The sequence below is a fragment of the Meles meles genome, chromosome 18 (assembly GCF_922984935.1).
Source record: "Meles meles chromosome 18, mMelMel3.1 paternal haplotype, whole genome shotgun sequence".
Lineage (NCBI taxonomy): Eukaryota > Metazoa > Chordata > Mammalia > Carnivora > Mustelidae > Meles > Meles meles.
This window is the reverse complement of record NC_060083.1, coordinates 53,108,917-53,125,344: the sequence shown is the minus strand read 5'-3', so window position 1 is coordinate 53,125,344 and position 16,428 is coordinate 53,108,917. Positions and strand designations below refer to the sequence as shown.

The window sequence follows — 16,428 nt, the reverse complement described above, 5'->3', positions numbered from 1 at the left end:
TTGTCTTTAACTAAACATTCCTGTTGATTTCAGATCCTGTGTTCTTTTGGCTATGCTGCCTCCCTTATCTTCTTGACATATGTGATTTCATTCATTTTTCGCAAGGGGAAAAGAAATAGTGGCATTTGGTCTTTTTGTTTCTTTGTGGTAAGTGTATTTCTTGTGAACATTCATTTTATGTATTTAAATAAAAAATTCTGAGCCAGTCCTTTAAAATGGGCCCTCAGTAGAATGAAAAATTAGTATTATAGTCTAAAATGTTTTGTTTTCCTTATATGGGATCCTTTTCAAAATCTGCATCTTTTTCCTCTTCCTAATTTCTATGCTTGTCTCTTTTAAAAGTCACTGAATTGTTTCTACAACCATAAAGTATTTGTTAGAAGGAAACCTGGAAACCATTTGTATCTTCTTTTTACTGAAAATAAGTAAGCCCCAAGACCTCCACAAAGCCATGAGGATTACAAATATTGTTGCTAGCATAGTTACAATTAGAAACTACTTCTCCATACTCTACTAGAATTAATTCCATAAAAACAACACTTATTTTATCTAAACTGGGAAGGAAAAATATGTGTCATCTTGTAGTATCTATTCTAATTTCCTGTCATTCCAGCGGCCAAAAAGTAAATTATCATTTCAACAAATATTAGTTGGCTTCCAACAATGTATCACAAACTAAGACCAATAACACAGAAAAAATAGTTTCAACCCTGAGAGGGAACTCAGAGGGTAAACAGAGAAGTAAACAACCACTTACTAAAGCAAAGTGGAAGGAAAAGATTATCTCTTTTTCAAAGATTGTTTCTATGACAACCAGAGTCGGGAAGGATTAACTTAGGAAAATGAGAGCACAGATTTGCTTGAGGAATTGGAACCTGAAGAGTGAGATTTTAGTAGCTAGAGAAGACTGATGATTCTGTGAGTGAACAGAAACTCAGGGGAGAAAGTCCAGGTTTGTCCTGGGAACTGGTAATCATCTGGCACGGGTAAGGAGAGGAAAACGTACAGTGTGGGCATGGTCCTAGTTATGGTAAAAATATTGGTTGGAACCACATTGGCCTTTAATGATGCACTCAAGAGGGGCCCCTGGGTAGCTCAGTGGGTTGAGCCTCTGCCTTCGGCTCAGATCATGATCTCAGGGTCATGAGATCGAGCCCCTCATCAGACTCCACACCAATGGGGAGTGTGCTTGAGATTCTCTCTCTCTCTCTCTATGCCCTCCCACTACACCGTGCTTGCACGCTGTCTCTCTCTCTCCAATAAATAAATAAATCTTAAAAAGAAAGAAATATACTTTTAGGAAGAATATGCTGAATGCCTTAAAAATAGTAATTTGAAACACAAAGAAGTACAAAGACTTTTAGGGAGCTTTTATCATTGCAGTGTTTTAGAAGAAAAAGTCTGAGAGCTCCCGTTATCCCTGTAACTATCTCTTATCCCTGGATTTTGAATTTGAGAACTTCTACTGAAGCCCCTCCAGCCTGTTGCATGCTTCTGTTTCCCCAGTGGTGTCCCTAATGGAAGTCTCCTCTCACTGTCGCCATGACATCATTCCCAGGAGATGTCCATTTGTGTTCCCTCAGATTAGTGCTTATCTACTAATTTACCTCCCAAACCAATATAATGCCAACTTTCTTCCTTTTCTGTAGTGAAAGTAAGCTCTCTGTTAGATCCTAGATTTATCCCGTCATGTCTCATTCATGATGCTCCCGGTTAAAGGAATCTAGCTAAGTCACTGAGAGAACATGTCGAGGGAGATACGCTGATTTCCCTTGCGTTTCTGAGGTGGGAGTTGAAATTAGGAATATCCTCAAGACGAACCACCTCAATTTGGAGAATATGTGGAAACCCAGAGTGGTTAACACGCATGTCTGTATCTTCTTTAGATCTGCAGCATCTCTGTGTTTATATTGTTGTTCGAGAGCTATGAACATGTCACCCTGTACTGCATCACCTTTCTGGTACCACACGCCACGTTAATTGGCTGTATGTTGTTATATTTTCAGGTAGGTAATGCCACTGTCTGTCCCAGTGTCCCGGAAACTCTTAACCAGTCGTGGAAGCTATGCTCGGCGTTGGGGCTCTTCCCCATGCTGAATATACATGACATTTAAAGATGTCTACTTCATGGATGCCAGTTGAATTCCTTCCAGATAGGTGGTATGTTCCAGGTAGAAAACCTGGCCCTGGTCCATGAGTGCGGAGACAGGATGCTAGGTGGGGGGCAGTAGAGCAGCCTTTCTACACTCCTGGGCACGCTCAGTTTTAGGAGGAGGCAAATGAAATATCACTAATCTTTGGGCTCTCAAGATCCTAGAGAGGCTTTCGACAGGAATAAAATTCCCCTCCCCTTTTTTCCTAGTTGATTGATAGAGAACTATCAACTCCTACAAACATATAGATAGAGATGTAGAAGTTTAGACTTCTACAAAAGGAACAAAGATACAGTACATGAGTGATGATGGGGAAAGGAAGGGGAATAAAAGAAAGGGGTCTTCTAAAGGATCAATGGGCATAGGAAGCTGTATGAAGCTCTGGGGGTTAAGGAGAAACCCCATTTCTCTCTGATTATTTGGAAAGGCTAACAGAGATGCCCCAGATTGTCTTACCAGGTAAGGCGTAATTGCTAAATCCTGTTGCTTCAAATAAAAGCACAGTGCCTCATCGACCTTGGGAGGAAGGAATACGACCACTCGCTACACATTTTGGAATGGGCATCTACCAATACCCGTGGTGAAATCAGGCAATGTGTTAGCAGAGCTGCCCAGTGGGTCAGTTCACATTCATATAGATAAAACTCATGAAACCAAGAAACTTCCTATTTCACCATTCTTTTTCCTTTTGCAGGTGGCCATATTTTATTTCTTGACTGAAGAAGAATTAGAAAGTATAGAGGCATTTCTGATAGTCTTAATTGTAAGAACACTCTTGTCTTCAATAGTATTTGTGTTTTACTCTACTGAATCTTTTTAATTCCTATACACACAGTGAAATATTTTTTTACTAAGATAGACCTATGGATATTAAGGTAGACTTATGGATAGTCCATGGAGATAAAGTATTTGTGAAATATGGAACAAATTTTTCTCTAAAGATTGACTGACCAGGTAATATGCTTCCCAATGTTTGAAAACACTGTACCAGTATTGGAGGAAGTGACATAAAGTAATGGTATTCTATAATTAAATTTGTTTCCATTGTTCTGTAAATAAGATTGAAAATGAATTTGATAGTTTCACAATTTGACAAATAGATCATTGGAAATCTGTAATGGTTTTCTCAACTGTGTCTTTGGAGAAGTCTGACTTCTCCTATTTCACTTCCGATGTGAAACATTTTTCTCTGAGTGCTCCTGACCATGGATCTCTCTCTCTCTTTCTTCCCAGCCTTTCCTTCATTTTATCGTCTTCCTTTTTATTCTTCGATGTCTGGAATGGAAGTTTGGAAAGAAATCAATGAAGAAGGATCCCTTCTTTCGGTTGGGAGAAATCAAATTTACTTCTTTTATTTCAATCATTAATACTTAAAATATTTTTCATGCATGAATTAACCAATCAGTAAAGAACTGCCAAGTCCTGGGAAAGACAGAGGTAGCAACCATGTGCCAATACCAAAAACAAAGATCTAAGTATCTAAATCAAAGAGGATTTTAAGTATGGGGGAAAGAGACCCGAGACGTTGACTCTTAAGGGCTCGGACACTATGTGCAGTAGAAGGGTGGGAAAAGCTACATGCCACTACTTCATTTAAATAGCAACCCACTTAAGCAGATTGGCAGTTGAAGGAATGCTGTCAATCCAGGAAGGAAGAGCGGAATGAGCAATGGACCAAAGACAGCAATAATTGTGATCTTTGCCTGTGTAGTAAGAAGCCCAACTGGTGGGTCACAGACTGGTCCAGGTATTTATGGGACTTAAAAGCTGAGACTGTCTTTTTTGCACTGTGTGAGGACACGGCCATAAACATCTTATTCCCTCTGGGTCGCCCATTGGTTTCATCTTTACCTATTAGAGACAGTTGAGTGGGCAACTTCCAAGATGACCTTTAACTATTTATCTATTCATCTTTAACTAACAGTTAAAGATTAACAGACAGTTGAATGGGCAAGGCGAAATCTAAGATCAGTATGGGGGATTAGGTGGAGGTGAGAGAGAATAGAATATGGGACTGAAGGACCAGGCTTAAAGTTGGAGGAGAAAGTGAATCTGACACATATTTCCAAGAAATGGCCGGGTTTCACAGAGACCAAGCATCTGATTTGTATTTTCTGAGACCATCCTGACCTCAAAAATTCTGATTCATTATCCCCATGGGAATGTAATCATACCAACAAGGCAGTGGTGTTAAAGCTAAGGTTTCCAGAAAAATCACATCATTCGACTATTCTCTTAAAATCCTCTGTTAGATCAGAGAAAGACAACGATCACATGATCTCCCTGATATGAGGAAGTGGAGATGCAACGTGGAGGGCTTGGGGGGTAGGAAAAGAATAAATGAAACAAGATGGGATCGGGAGGGAGACAAACCATAAGAGACTCTTAATCTCACAAAATAAACTGAGGGTTGCCAGGGGGAGGTGGGTAGGGAGAGGGTGGTGGGGTTATGGACATTGGGAAAGGTATGTGCTATGGTGAGTGCTGTGAAGTGTGTAAACCTGGCGATTCACAGACCTGTACCCTTGGGGCTAATAATACATTATATTTTTATTTAAAAATTTTAAAAATTATAATAGAAAAAAGATACAAATTAAATTTTTGGAAAGAAAAGACAAAAAAAGAATCCTCTATTAGATAACAGATACTAAGTTGCCCAGTGAACATGGAAAAAGAACGTTCCACAGATAAGTAGGATGAAAGGTGTGTGTGAAGCAAGCAAGGGTCACTAAATATAGCAGTCCCCTTGATAGGAACTAGGTTGGGAAGGAAGGAAGAGTCACCTCACTGAAAGGAGGTTATAATCTTTTATTAATTACCCAACCTACTCAAAGCATAAGATTTACAGAATGCAGTGTCTTTTTTTTTTAAGATTTTATTTATTTATTTATTTGAGAGAGAGAGAGCACAAGCAGGGGAAGGGGCAGAAGGAGAAAGAGAAGCAGACTCCCCACTGAGTAGTGATCCCAATGTGGGGCTCCACCCCAGGGCCCTGGGATCATGACCTGAGCCGAAGGCAGATGCTTAACAGACTGAGCTACCCCCAAGAATGAAGTATTCTTAATACAAGGATGCCCCAAGAATGCAGTATGCCTAACACAGGCACCCCAAGAAGGCAGTATTCTTAATAAAAGGATGAAAACGTCTTATCAATGATTCATGAATGGCTCTTGACTCTAGAATTTCTCCAAGAAGCCCCGATGTTTGTCAAAATCCAGAAGCTCCAGAAGGGGAAGATGAAGATGTTCAAATGGAAAGAATGAGAACAGCAGATGCCTTGAATTCCACAAACTTTGAGGAGGTAACACCTGTGAAGTCCTCATTTCATCAAATAACACAAACGTTTGTCAGTGAACGTGGTGGGTCTAAGAGTCTGATCCTCAAATAATTCCAAGTTCCTCCAGTCTATACAAGCACAGATCATGAGTTCCTTTTAGGAAGTCATCATCTTGTTTACATCAAAACAAACAGATTAAAAGTCTTGTCACCTCCGTTTGCCGTTCTTGGAATAAAAGCCAAGAAGTGGAGTACCACTGAAGTTGCAAAAGCCAAGAAAGAACTTTATTTTCTTTTTCAAAGATTTTATTTATTTATTTGAGACAGAGAGCACACAGGCAAGAATTGGGGGTGGTGGGGGTGGGGGGAGGGGAGGCAGAGCAGAGGGAGAGGGAGAAGCAGACTCTCTGCTGAGCTGGGAGTCTGAGGCGGGGCTCGATCCCAGGACCCTGAGCTGAAGGCAGATGCTTCACCGACTGAGCCAGCCAGGTGCCCCAGAACTTGTGAATTTTAGAACGGGAACAAAGTGACGCATTAGCACTGTTCTTTGGAGAATGGCACTGTACGGACTGCACAGCAAAGTCTACTTGGCAGCCAGTTGCCTTGTCCTTAGAGTAGGACTCAGTACCTCTCCAAGACTCTTTCCTCCTGTTCTATACCAAATACTGTGCTTCTGAGTAACTAACTGCCTTGGTAGGAGGGGAAAATGACCATCTCTTTTCTCCAAGACTGAGGGCCAGGACTGGAGAATGGCCAGGAAACGTGTCCCCTTGTGGAAGGTCTTCTGTGATAGCATGGCTTGTGCCATGAGGGGCCATGCCAGTGGGAAGACAGAGCTTCAAAGTTCATGGAGAGAATTGAGGTCTGATACGATTTTCTCATCATTTACAGAAACCAGTCATCATTGTCAGCTGCCTCCGCAAAGAGTATGCAGGGAAGAGGAAATGGTGCCTTTCCAAGAGGAAGAAGAAAATCGCCGCAAGAAATGTCTCTTTCTGTGTTAGAAAAGGTTTGACCCCCCGTGGCCCTTCCCCTATTGGCTTGGGACCCTCATGAGCTTTATGTCTTGTTGAGAATCATTTCATCACCTCCAGTTTCACACACAGACCCAGCAGCACATGGCCATCAGCAGCCCCCTTTACAGGTCCCATTTCTTTTATTTTTTTTTAAAAAATATTTTCTTTATTTATTTGACAGAGAGAGAAAGAGCACAAGCAGGGCGAGCAGCAGGCTTCCCACCAAACAAGGAGCCCAAAGTGGGGCTTGATCCCAGGACCCTGGGATCATGACCCAAGCCAAAGGCAGATGCTTAACCGACTGAGCCACCCAGGTGCTCCTACATGTCCCATTTCTAAGTAAAATTAACCAGCTCACCCCATGGCTGAGGCGTGGAAACCGCAAGCACTCTATTAAAACAAACCACTGAAGCCATGATGTTTCTATTTCACGGGCATGACTGATTTCCTAGTGTTTATTCTGTTTCACAATAGAATGAGCTGGGGTTGTGCCAGCTCAGTTGGAAGGCTTGACCAGCAGCTGTGAGATGACCTCATTCTGTGTCGTTATCCCACGGTGCTTACGGTCATAGGAGACAGAGGCTGACACACTGGTTTCCAAGAGTGGCCTTACCCATTCCCGTCAGTGTGACGTGCGTGGGCAGCTAACCTGGTCTCTGAGAGCTGTCCCTGGATATGTACGCAGGGGTTATGATAACAACCTCCCAGGCTTGACGAGTCAATGAGATACCATATTTCCATATATAAAGCACAGAGCACAGCACTTGGCACGTAGCAAGACCTCAGACAATGTTTTATTCTTAATTTTACTATTGAAGTCAATTCATATTAAGTGCAACCAATTTTTTTTTCAGGTGAGGTTTTAGGATTATTAGGGCACAATGGCGCTGGTAAAAGCACGTCCATTAAGATGATAACTGGGGACGCGAAACCAAGTGCTGGACAGGTGGGTGAGTTGTGTGGAGAATGTGCTAGCTTGTGGTGCTCAGAATAAACCCATAAGATGTGAAAACTTTGTTAAAAGCAAATTTCATTCATTTAATTGTGAGATGACAGAAGTAGTTAAAGTCGCAGAATAACACATTCACAAAATGAATATATTCATACATGGAAAAATTAATCGTTGGCAAGGAATAATTACTTATGCCTTCAAGGACACCTAGACAGAATGTCCGATATCTGATCTGAAATCAACATCAGAATCTATACAAGCTTTAGTTATCGTGCCATAAAACGCACGGATCTGCACTTTTTTTTCTTGGCAAAGTATCTGTTCCCATGTGTTAACAGTGAGTGCAGTATAACACATTACATTTTTGGTTTTATGGTTTTTTAAATATTTTTATTTATTTGACAGAGAGAAATCACAACGAGGCAGAGAGGCAGGCAGAGAGAGAGGAGGAAGCAGGCTCCCCGCGGAGCAGAGAGCCCGATGTGGGGCTCGATCCCAGGACCCTGAGATCATGACCCGAGCCGAAGGCAGAGGCTTTAACCCACTGAGCCACCCAGGCACCCCTTGATTGTTTTTTTTTTAAATGGAAGTATAGTTGACGTACAGGATTTGTACTTTCAATGGGCATTGTTTCCCCAGTATGTAATGCTTTAATTTTAAATTAAAATTAATTTAATTAAAATTAAAAAATAATAATTAAAATTTTTAAAGAAAACCTTTATAAGAAATTGTATTCATTGTCCTCCAAAAAGTTCTTGGATACTGAGACATGTATTTTTGTAGAAAGATACTCTTTCTTGGGAGTGTTTTCAAGGAACGACTCAAAATTGAGCAATAGGGATATATATGAAGTCAACTTGAGTCCTACATGCACTTGACCTGCAGAAGGTGGACAGACACCAGGAAAAGAGCTCAGATTTAGTAAAGAAAGAGACAACATCAGGTATAGAGAACATATTTTCCCCCAAACTCTGTGGCAGAAAATAGACAACTCAAAGAGCTCCTTCAGAAAGGATGTCCGGGGATTGTGGAGCTCGGAATATAAGGCAGAGGTCTGTGGAAACACACCAGGGGAGATGCAGTGGTGTTCAAGCCGGGAAGGGAAAAGACCTCCAGGAATGTGACTGACAAATATCCCACCAAAGAGGGAGGGGAAAATAAATCTTACAACCTCTCCGAAGCCAAGATGAGAGCACGGGACAGTGAACGGGGACACTCAGTAATGTCAGTGGCTCACTCAGACCTAACTGAGCTCAGTGGAGACCACGCTCTAATTCAGTCACCATCTGGACCCTAAATCATTATTTGATTTCTCATTAAGCATGGGCCAAAAAAAGGGGGTGTAACTGTTCATAGATATATGGTAATGAACTATTTTAAAAGGTAAGTAAGATCTGAGTTAACAAAGTGAACTCTGGGTGTCGTGAAACTAGCTTTAATCAGATCAGCAGTTTGTGATCTTTATAAACAATGCCATTGTCCTCCTTCAATATTTTCAACAACCTCTTACTGTACTAAGGCTGAAGTACCCCCCTTCCCTGCACTGTTTGGCTTGTCCCAAGGGGCTGATTGTCACCCCTTCCTCAATGCTGAGCCGGGCCTCCAGCTTTGTCTTGGATCTAAGAACAGATGGAGCTTCTTCGCAACACAGGGCTTTGCTCTGCTGCAAATTCCTTTCATCTGGGCTTTTTCCATGGCAGGTGCCCTGTTCCTCCAGTGATCCCTCAGCAGAAGGGCCCTTTCTGATCATCCTACCTAGTGATGTTAGTTAGTCCCCGCCTCCAGCATCCTGCTGGTCCCCGCCCCCAGCATCCTGCTAGTCCCTGCCCCCAGCATCCTCTTAGTCCCTGCCCCCAGCATCCTGGCTACTTCCCTTACAGCATCACTTAGGAGCTGTCTGTATTCCAGCTGCTCATTTTCCTACTTGTTTATTGCCCAGTTTGCTCAGCAGAATGAAAACTCGCAAGGAACAAGGGTGCTGGTTATTCCATTCCCACTGCATCCTAAGCAGACAGCACATTTTTTATGTGCTCAGAAAACATGTACTCATTGAGTGCGTTCAACAGTGAGGAATTATGTTCATAAATTCATAGACTTGTTTCCTGGCTGTGATTTTTTTTAAAAATGGATATAATCTGTTGACTATGATGGTAAGACATATTTGCAAGATACTTGATTTTTCAGCTTCGATTAGAGGGTACACACACATTTGTTTTCATGTGTTTACTCTCTGACAACCTCTCTCCAGCAAGAATGATTATAGATTACTCAGCCCAATTAGGACTTAAAGAGTCTCTGGTTTTTCTAGGTTTGTAAGGAGAAAGAGGCCACTGAGAAGTGCAGGGCAAACAAACCCAGAGGGCAGGCGCTGAGAGTGAACTTTTCTCTGCAGGTGCTACTAAAAGGCAGCAATGGGGAGGACTCCCCAGGCTTCCTGGGGTACTGTCCCCAGGAGAACGTGCTGTGGCCCAGTCTGACCGTGAAGGAGAACCTGGAGGTGTTTGCTGCCATCAAAGGGCTGAGGAAAGGGGATGCAGCCGTCACCATCACCAGGTGGGTGGGAGCCACACCTGTCCTCTACCTGCAGGGGCGGGTGATGGTTGGGGGTGAGGAGCTTCACCGCCGGTCCAGGACAGGAGACTGAATTCTGACCCAGATCACGCTGCGTAGATTCCCCACTAGAAACTGGTTTCCCGGACTTCAGAGTGTTAATTTTCTTCTCATAGTAAATATAAAAATAGCAACCATTGGTGAAAGTTATCAAAAATCCTAAAATTTAAGTATAAAGTATTTATTAAAGAACTATTTAGAAATCATGAAATGGGCTTTGCGTTTTTTAAAAGGGAAAGCTATCCATCTGGGGGGATCAGACCAGCCTGTTTAAGATTGCCTGGAATTACGGCACCTGGGTGGCTCAGTCGGTTAAGCATCTGCTTTCTCCGTGGTCATGTTCTGGGATCCAGCCCCACGTTGGGCTCCCTGCTCAGCGGGCAGTCTGCTCCTCCCTCTCCCTCTGTCCCTACCCCATTCTCATGCTCTCTCTCTCTAAGTAAATAAATAAAACCCCCTTTTTTTTTAATTGCCTGACATCTATTTTCCAAACTGCATTTCTGAGCTCTGCTCCCCATCCCTGTGCTGCGGGATCCACCCTCCCGCCAGCTTCCTTGCTGTAACGCTCCACTGTGTCTCCTCCAGGTTGGCGGATGCACTCAAGCTGCAGGACCAGCTGAAGAAGCCCGTGAGGGCTTTATCCGAGGGAACAAAGAGGAAGGTAAGAGGGGGGCTCAGCGTTACTCTGCGCACCCCAGGTCGGTGCCAGACTCACTGTTCCTCTCGTTGCAGCTTTGCTTCGCGCTGAGCATCCTGGGAAACCCGTCGGTGATGCTTCTGGACGAGCCCTCCACTGGCATGGACCCCGAGGGGCAGCAGCAAATATGGTGAGGGGCTCTACCCAGTCACGACTGGCTCCAACGCCTTGCAGGAAATTTGTGAATTGTTGTGTACCTGTGTAAAAAGTACTTGTGAATTTGTGAACTTGTGTAAAAACGGTCCCTTAAACTGTTTCTTACTGGGGAGTGGCAGGGAGAACACCTCTCAGGATCATTAGTACTGTACATAGTACAATATTTTGCAAAACAAGCCCAAGCCCTATCCCTGGTAATATTTCCCCAAGTATTGGCAGGACCCAGACACACTCACTGTCAGTAGGACTATTTATTTATTTAGTAGGACTATTTATTTATTTTCTCCTACTAGGTTGTGACACCTTGGTGGTTGAATTCCATGTCTCTGTTCCTTGGCACAGCCCTTTCATTACCAATCTCTTGCTCAGCATTTCTCTCTCAACACAACCTCATGAGAAACTCCATGTTCTGTGACGGCTTCCCCCAGTGCCTGCCTCCCCTTCACCTGCCCTCACCTGGCTCACCTTTCCTCATCCACCTGCCTGCTCAAAGGTTGTCCCTTGCTTGAGCTCCTTTTGCTCATTACTCACATGCATGCCAGTTAAAAATTCTTTTCTCCACCCATTTGTGATTAATTAGAAGCCTTTCTTAATTGCAAACTGTGTTTTGACGATGTAGGCAGGCAATCCGGGCCACTGTTAAAGACACAGAGAGGGGTGCCCTCCTGACGACCCACTACATGGCAGAGGCTGAGGCTGTGTGTGACCGTGTGGCCATCATGGTGTCCGGGAAGCTGAGGTGGGTGCCCAACCCTGCCTACACTTGCCCCCTCCTCCCCCAATCCTCCCATCCTCCCCCAAGCGCCCCCCCCAACTCCCTGCACAGGTGCGTGGCAGGAGGAGTTTGTGCCTAGTGTGGCTGTGGCTGCTGCACCTGGGTCTAAGAGCGATGCCCTGCAGACAAGCCTCACAGCAAGAGTCTCAAACATTGTGTGCCCCGCCTCTTTCCCCTCTCGGTGACAACCTCATCCTCCTCGACCTTCAGATGTATTGGTTCCATCCAACACCTGAAGAGTAAATTTGGCAAGAATTACCTGCTGGAGATGAAGGTGAAGACCCTGGAACAGAGGGAGAGCCTCCATCAGGAAATTCTGAGGGTTTTTCCCCAGGCTGCCCGGCAGGAAAGGTAAAGATGGATGCTGGGTTTGATCTGATACTTCACGTCAACTTTTCCTTGTGGGTTTCAGGCATTTGTCCTCAGTAGAGTGCACATTGAGCCCAAAGGGAAACCTAAAAGCTATGGACACCGCAGAAACTATATTAAAAAGGGGAGCTGATGGAAAATCAGGGGTAACATGTGTTGTGGTCCTACTAGCTGCCAGGTCCTACTAGCTGCCTGATCTCAAGCTATCTTGTTTAATCCTCACTGGCTTTCCAAGGTAGATGCTGTTTTTCCAGTGAAAGATGAGATTATTTAAAAAAAAAATCATTATGGGAGTCTGGACCCTACAAGGACCTTAATAAATGGAATTGGCTATTATCTTTAAGCATAGGAAACTGAGAAGTTAGGTCACATGACAAAGCTAACCAGGGGCATAGGTAGGACAGAAAGCTAATTATTTTCTTTCAAATCTATCAACATGTCCAATTTTATATACAGTCTGGTCATGGGGTAGTTCTCAGGAAAATCAAACAATAAAAATCAAAGATCAATTTTAGGATCATTTTTAACATCTAGAACTTACCGTAGAAGACATATGATGTAGGTTTTAGGGGAGAAAACAGAAAAGAGTAATAAGAAGTCATAACTATATGGTGGGAAAATATATTTCTGCATGGAGTTTAACTATCAAAGCCATGGTATACCTCAGAGTGCAGCCCACGACTGAACCAAAATAGTCATAAAGGTGCAGGGAGTAGCAGAAGAGATGAGAATGGTCACCCCATACATGGAGGAAATAGTATCTGATGAAATGAAATTGAAATCTTCCTGATTTTCAAATGATAAAAAGACAACTGTTAATCTGAGAAACAAATTATTTTTAAAAAACTTGTTGCTGAACATTATTTGGTGCTGAATTCCTGGCGATTTCCAGTCCTCATCAGAGACTCAACGCTATCGTCTTAGGATTAGGACGATTAGGAATTAGGAAAGTAGTTGGCATAGCATGAGACAAGGTTGGAGAGGTAAGGTTCTCTGGAGAAAAGACTTAGACTGCCACCTGAGCTGAGTGACTTGAAGAAATGACAGGGCTTCCATCCCTGGTGGAAGTTGAAGCTGGAGAAGCAAGTGTTCCACTGAAAAGAGAAGGTGGCAGGCAACTTTGGCAAGGGTCCATGTTTCATCTGCACAGCACCTGCCCTCTCCATCCCGGGAGCCAAGGACAGGAGCCTCTCCCATCCCTGGGATCTCCTTGTGAACCACCTCACCCTGGGCACTTCGCCTGCCCCACACTGACTCTTCTTTACCAGGATAACGACCAGAGACAGGATGGCAGCCCGCCTGTCCCTGCACGGGGTGGCATCAGCCTCAGCCCTGCCTCTCTCCCCGCAGGTACTCTTCTGTGATGGTCTATAAACTGCCAGTGGAAGACGTGCGCCCTTTAGCACAAGCTTTCTTCACATTGGAGAAGGGTAAGAGCCATAAACTTGGAAATAAATCCCGGAAAGCAGATAATTCCAGATCATAGACTAATCCTTCAGCCTGACAGAAATGGAATGTGAGCCCAGGTGTTCATTGTAAAGATTTTATCTATTTATTTATTTTAAGAGAGAGAGAGAGAGAGAACGAGTGGGCAGAGGGAGAGGGAGAGAATCTCAAGCAGATGCCCTCCAGAGCACGGAGCCGACGCGGGGCTCCATCTCATGACCTTGATATCCTGACCCGAGTTGAATTCAAGAGTCAGATCCTTAACTGGCTGAGCCATCCAGGCACCTCTAAGGTGTTAATTTTTAAAGTTAAAAATCTCCAGTTGAATTTTAGGGGCACAAAAATCAATGTTGGGGTGTTGATGGGCAGAGGGGTAATGGGAATGATTTTCCTTATGGAAAATGATTTTCCATATATATGTGGAAAACCTAAGTCAAAATTCAGTCCTGTAAGCATTCGAAGAGGATACTTTCTTTGGGAACATTGATGCATGATGCGTATTTACAGTTTAATTTTATAGGGACTTATATATTACTTCATGGCTTTAGGCTGTGTATGAAAAACTGGCCTCGTGTCTGGTCATTACAACAATCTTCCTGTGTCTGTTGCATGCTTCACATCTGACCACACTGTGGCTGTCATCACGGCCTCGTGTTTGTCTTGCCACCTGAGCCCATTAACTCTGCCTCTCTGAACTGCGCTGGCCAGAACTCCCTCCCTCTACGTTCTTTCGCTCTTTCCATTGTCATGACTCAGTGATCTTTCTCCTTGCTTGTCACCTGCCCCGGGGAAGAGATTCAAGTCTCCTGGTTCTAGAAGACTCTTTGTACTCCGGCCAACAGCATTCGTGGTCACAGTGACACCCTGTTGCCATTCTCTGGGCCAAGCACCCCAACTTTCTGGACCATGTGATCATGCCAACGCTCCCCAGACCAGCACTGTGGCCAGTACTGGCCTGGTACTGTTGGTGACTTATCCAGGCTGCAGACTCCTATCAGGGCTATGACTACCCTTCCCATCTATTCTGGTCAAGGAGACAGGCTTTCAACTCAATTAGGAGCAATCGGTCACCGTGGCAAGAGGGTCACAAAGGATGTCTGCTCCCCAGGAAACCTCAGACATCTTTCTCCATAATCTTCTGGGGCTTCCCTTTGCAAAACATGTCTTCCTTCCCCCATTCCTGAATGCGCAGAAGAACTGGGTCACATGTACTGGGCAGGAAACATTTTCAGCACAGTCTTCTCCTTAAATAGAAATCTCTAACACAGGTGCACCTGGGTGGCTCAGTGGATTAAGCCTCTTCCTTCGGCTCAGGTCATGATCCCAGGGTCCTGGGATCGAGCCCCGCATCCAGCTCTCTGTTCAGTGGGGAACCTGCTTCCCCCCGTCTCTCTGCCTGCCTCTCTGCCTACTTGTGACCTCTCTCTGTGTCGAATAAATAAATAAAATCTTTTAAAAAAAAAAAAAAGAAAGAAAAAGATCTCTCCAACACTGTGCTAAATGAGCATAGCATACGTACTTTCCTCCCCAAACCCACATGAATGCATGGGTGTATTTCAAACTGCATTGCTGTACTTAAATCAGGAACATTTTTACCTAAACATTTTTATTTAAGCTGTTTTTAAAAATTGCTGTTTGTACGGTATACTGACTTCTAAGGCCATCTGGGTATAAAAGTAGATGAACACACTAATGTCCGTCTGTCCTTCTGCAGTTAAACAGAGCTTCGACCTGGAGGAGTACAGCCTCTCCCAGTCCACCCTGGAGCAGGTGGGTTGGTGTGAGTGACTCTGTCTCATCCGTGCACCATAAAGGGACACCGTGTGCGTACGTGTTGCACTCACTCAGAGCGACAGAAGGCAGTGTGACCTCTCTCTCTCTTCATTTCTTGTCCATCTCAGGTTTTCCTGGAGCTCTCGAAGGAGCAGGAGATGGATGACTTTGATGAAGAAATTGACCCTTCAGTAAAGTGGAAGCTCCTCCCACAGGAAGACCCCTGAAGCTCCAAATAGCCTATGTTTCCATTCAAGCCTGTGGTTGTTTTTGAAGACATCTATTTTTATAGCATTAATGTCATATTTTTAGAATTATATTATATTATAAACACTGACATGGTTCTTCCTGTGGTGGACAGTAGGAGCAAGGGCTGGGCAGTTGCAGCCACCATGTGGACAGAGGTACGTGGCTTAGCCCACCTCCCAGTCACTGCCTCTGTGTCTCTGCAGGTCTCCCTGATTCCACTTTTCCGAAAACCTTAAAATACTTTTTTCTAACCTAGGCTCAGAAATCCATACATTTATTCTTCTACAAGTCTGATATGTGATGAAGCTAATATTCTAGTAAGAACTTTAAAGGACCATGTCAAAAGCATCATACTTTTTAAAATAGATTTCCATGTATATTCTTACAGCTAAAAATATTAAGCCATCATTGACCATAATATCTGATATCAATATATTTGAAAACATATCTGCTGGTAACACTATCAATAGTATAGACATAGTCTGATACTTGCCATTAGGAATTTATTGTACTTTTTAAATTTGCATGAGTCAATGAAGTCCCACTTTCATTGTGTTTTAAAATCAAGGTTTTAGAGTTGCCTGTTTTTTTTTAATGGATCTTTTGTGGATATCTTCTACTTGGTCTAAGAGTATTGATCCGCATAGTAACAAGTCAAATGATGAAGTTGATGGGAAATACATGTGCAGTTTTGAAATACATTTTCCATTTCAGGCATTTTCACGTGTCTTTTTCTTGACAAAGTGGCCTCCCTACACACAAATTCGTTGAAACGAAATTGAAAAAAGTTCTGATATAACAGCTAGTTCACTGCTTCCATCAACATGTTGCCAAATGTAAAGAAAGAAAAAAAAAACACCACAGATGATTAAGGAAGTTAAAGGTGGTGTCAAACAGACATTTCCTGGAACAGTGTTGCTTTTTGTTTTTTGTTTTTGTTTTTGTTTTCCAAAAAA

General features: G+C 43.4%; 1 protein-coding gene across 2 annotated transcripts in view; it reads left to right on the top strand.

The window, feature by feature from the left end:
• Positions 1-15,547, top strand: part of LOC123929371 (ABC-type organic anion transporter ABCA8-like) — a 65,997-nt gene extending 50,450 nt beyond the window's left edge. For both annotated transcript variants that reach the window (XM_045984944.1, XM_045984943.1), the window contains 15 exons: positions 34-147; positions 1,887-2,006; positions 2,848-2,916; positions 3,387-3,478; positions 5,334-5,454; positions 6,321-6,438; positions 7,300-7,391; positions 9,790-9,950; positions 10,593-10,668; positions 10,740-10,834; positions 11,480-11,599; positions 11,846-11,986; positions 13,355-13,434; positions 15,165-15,220; positions 15,352-15,547. In XM_045984944.1, the coding sequence (XP_045840900.1) occupies positions 34-147; positions 1,887-2,006; positions 2,848-2,916; positions 3,387-3,478; positions 5,334-5,454; positions 6,321-6,438; positions 7,300-7,391; positions 9,790-9,950; positions 10,593-10,668; positions 10,740-10,834; positions 11,480-11,599; positions 11,846-11,986; positions 13,355-13,434; positions 15,165-15,220; positions 15,352-15,450 (1,554 nt within the window). In that variant the 3' untranslated portion in view covers positions 15,451-15,547. The remainder of the gene's footprint in view (positions 1-33; positions 148-1,886; positions 2,007-2,847; positions 2,917-3,386; positions 3,479-5,333; positions 5,455-6,320; positions 6,439-7,299; positions 7,392-9,789; positions 9,951-10,592; positions 10,669-10,739; positions 10,835-11,479; positions 11,600-11,845; positions 11,987-13,354; positions 13,435-15,164; positions 15,221-15,351) is intronic.
• The last annotated feature ends 881 nt before the right edge of the window (positions 15,548-16,428 follow it).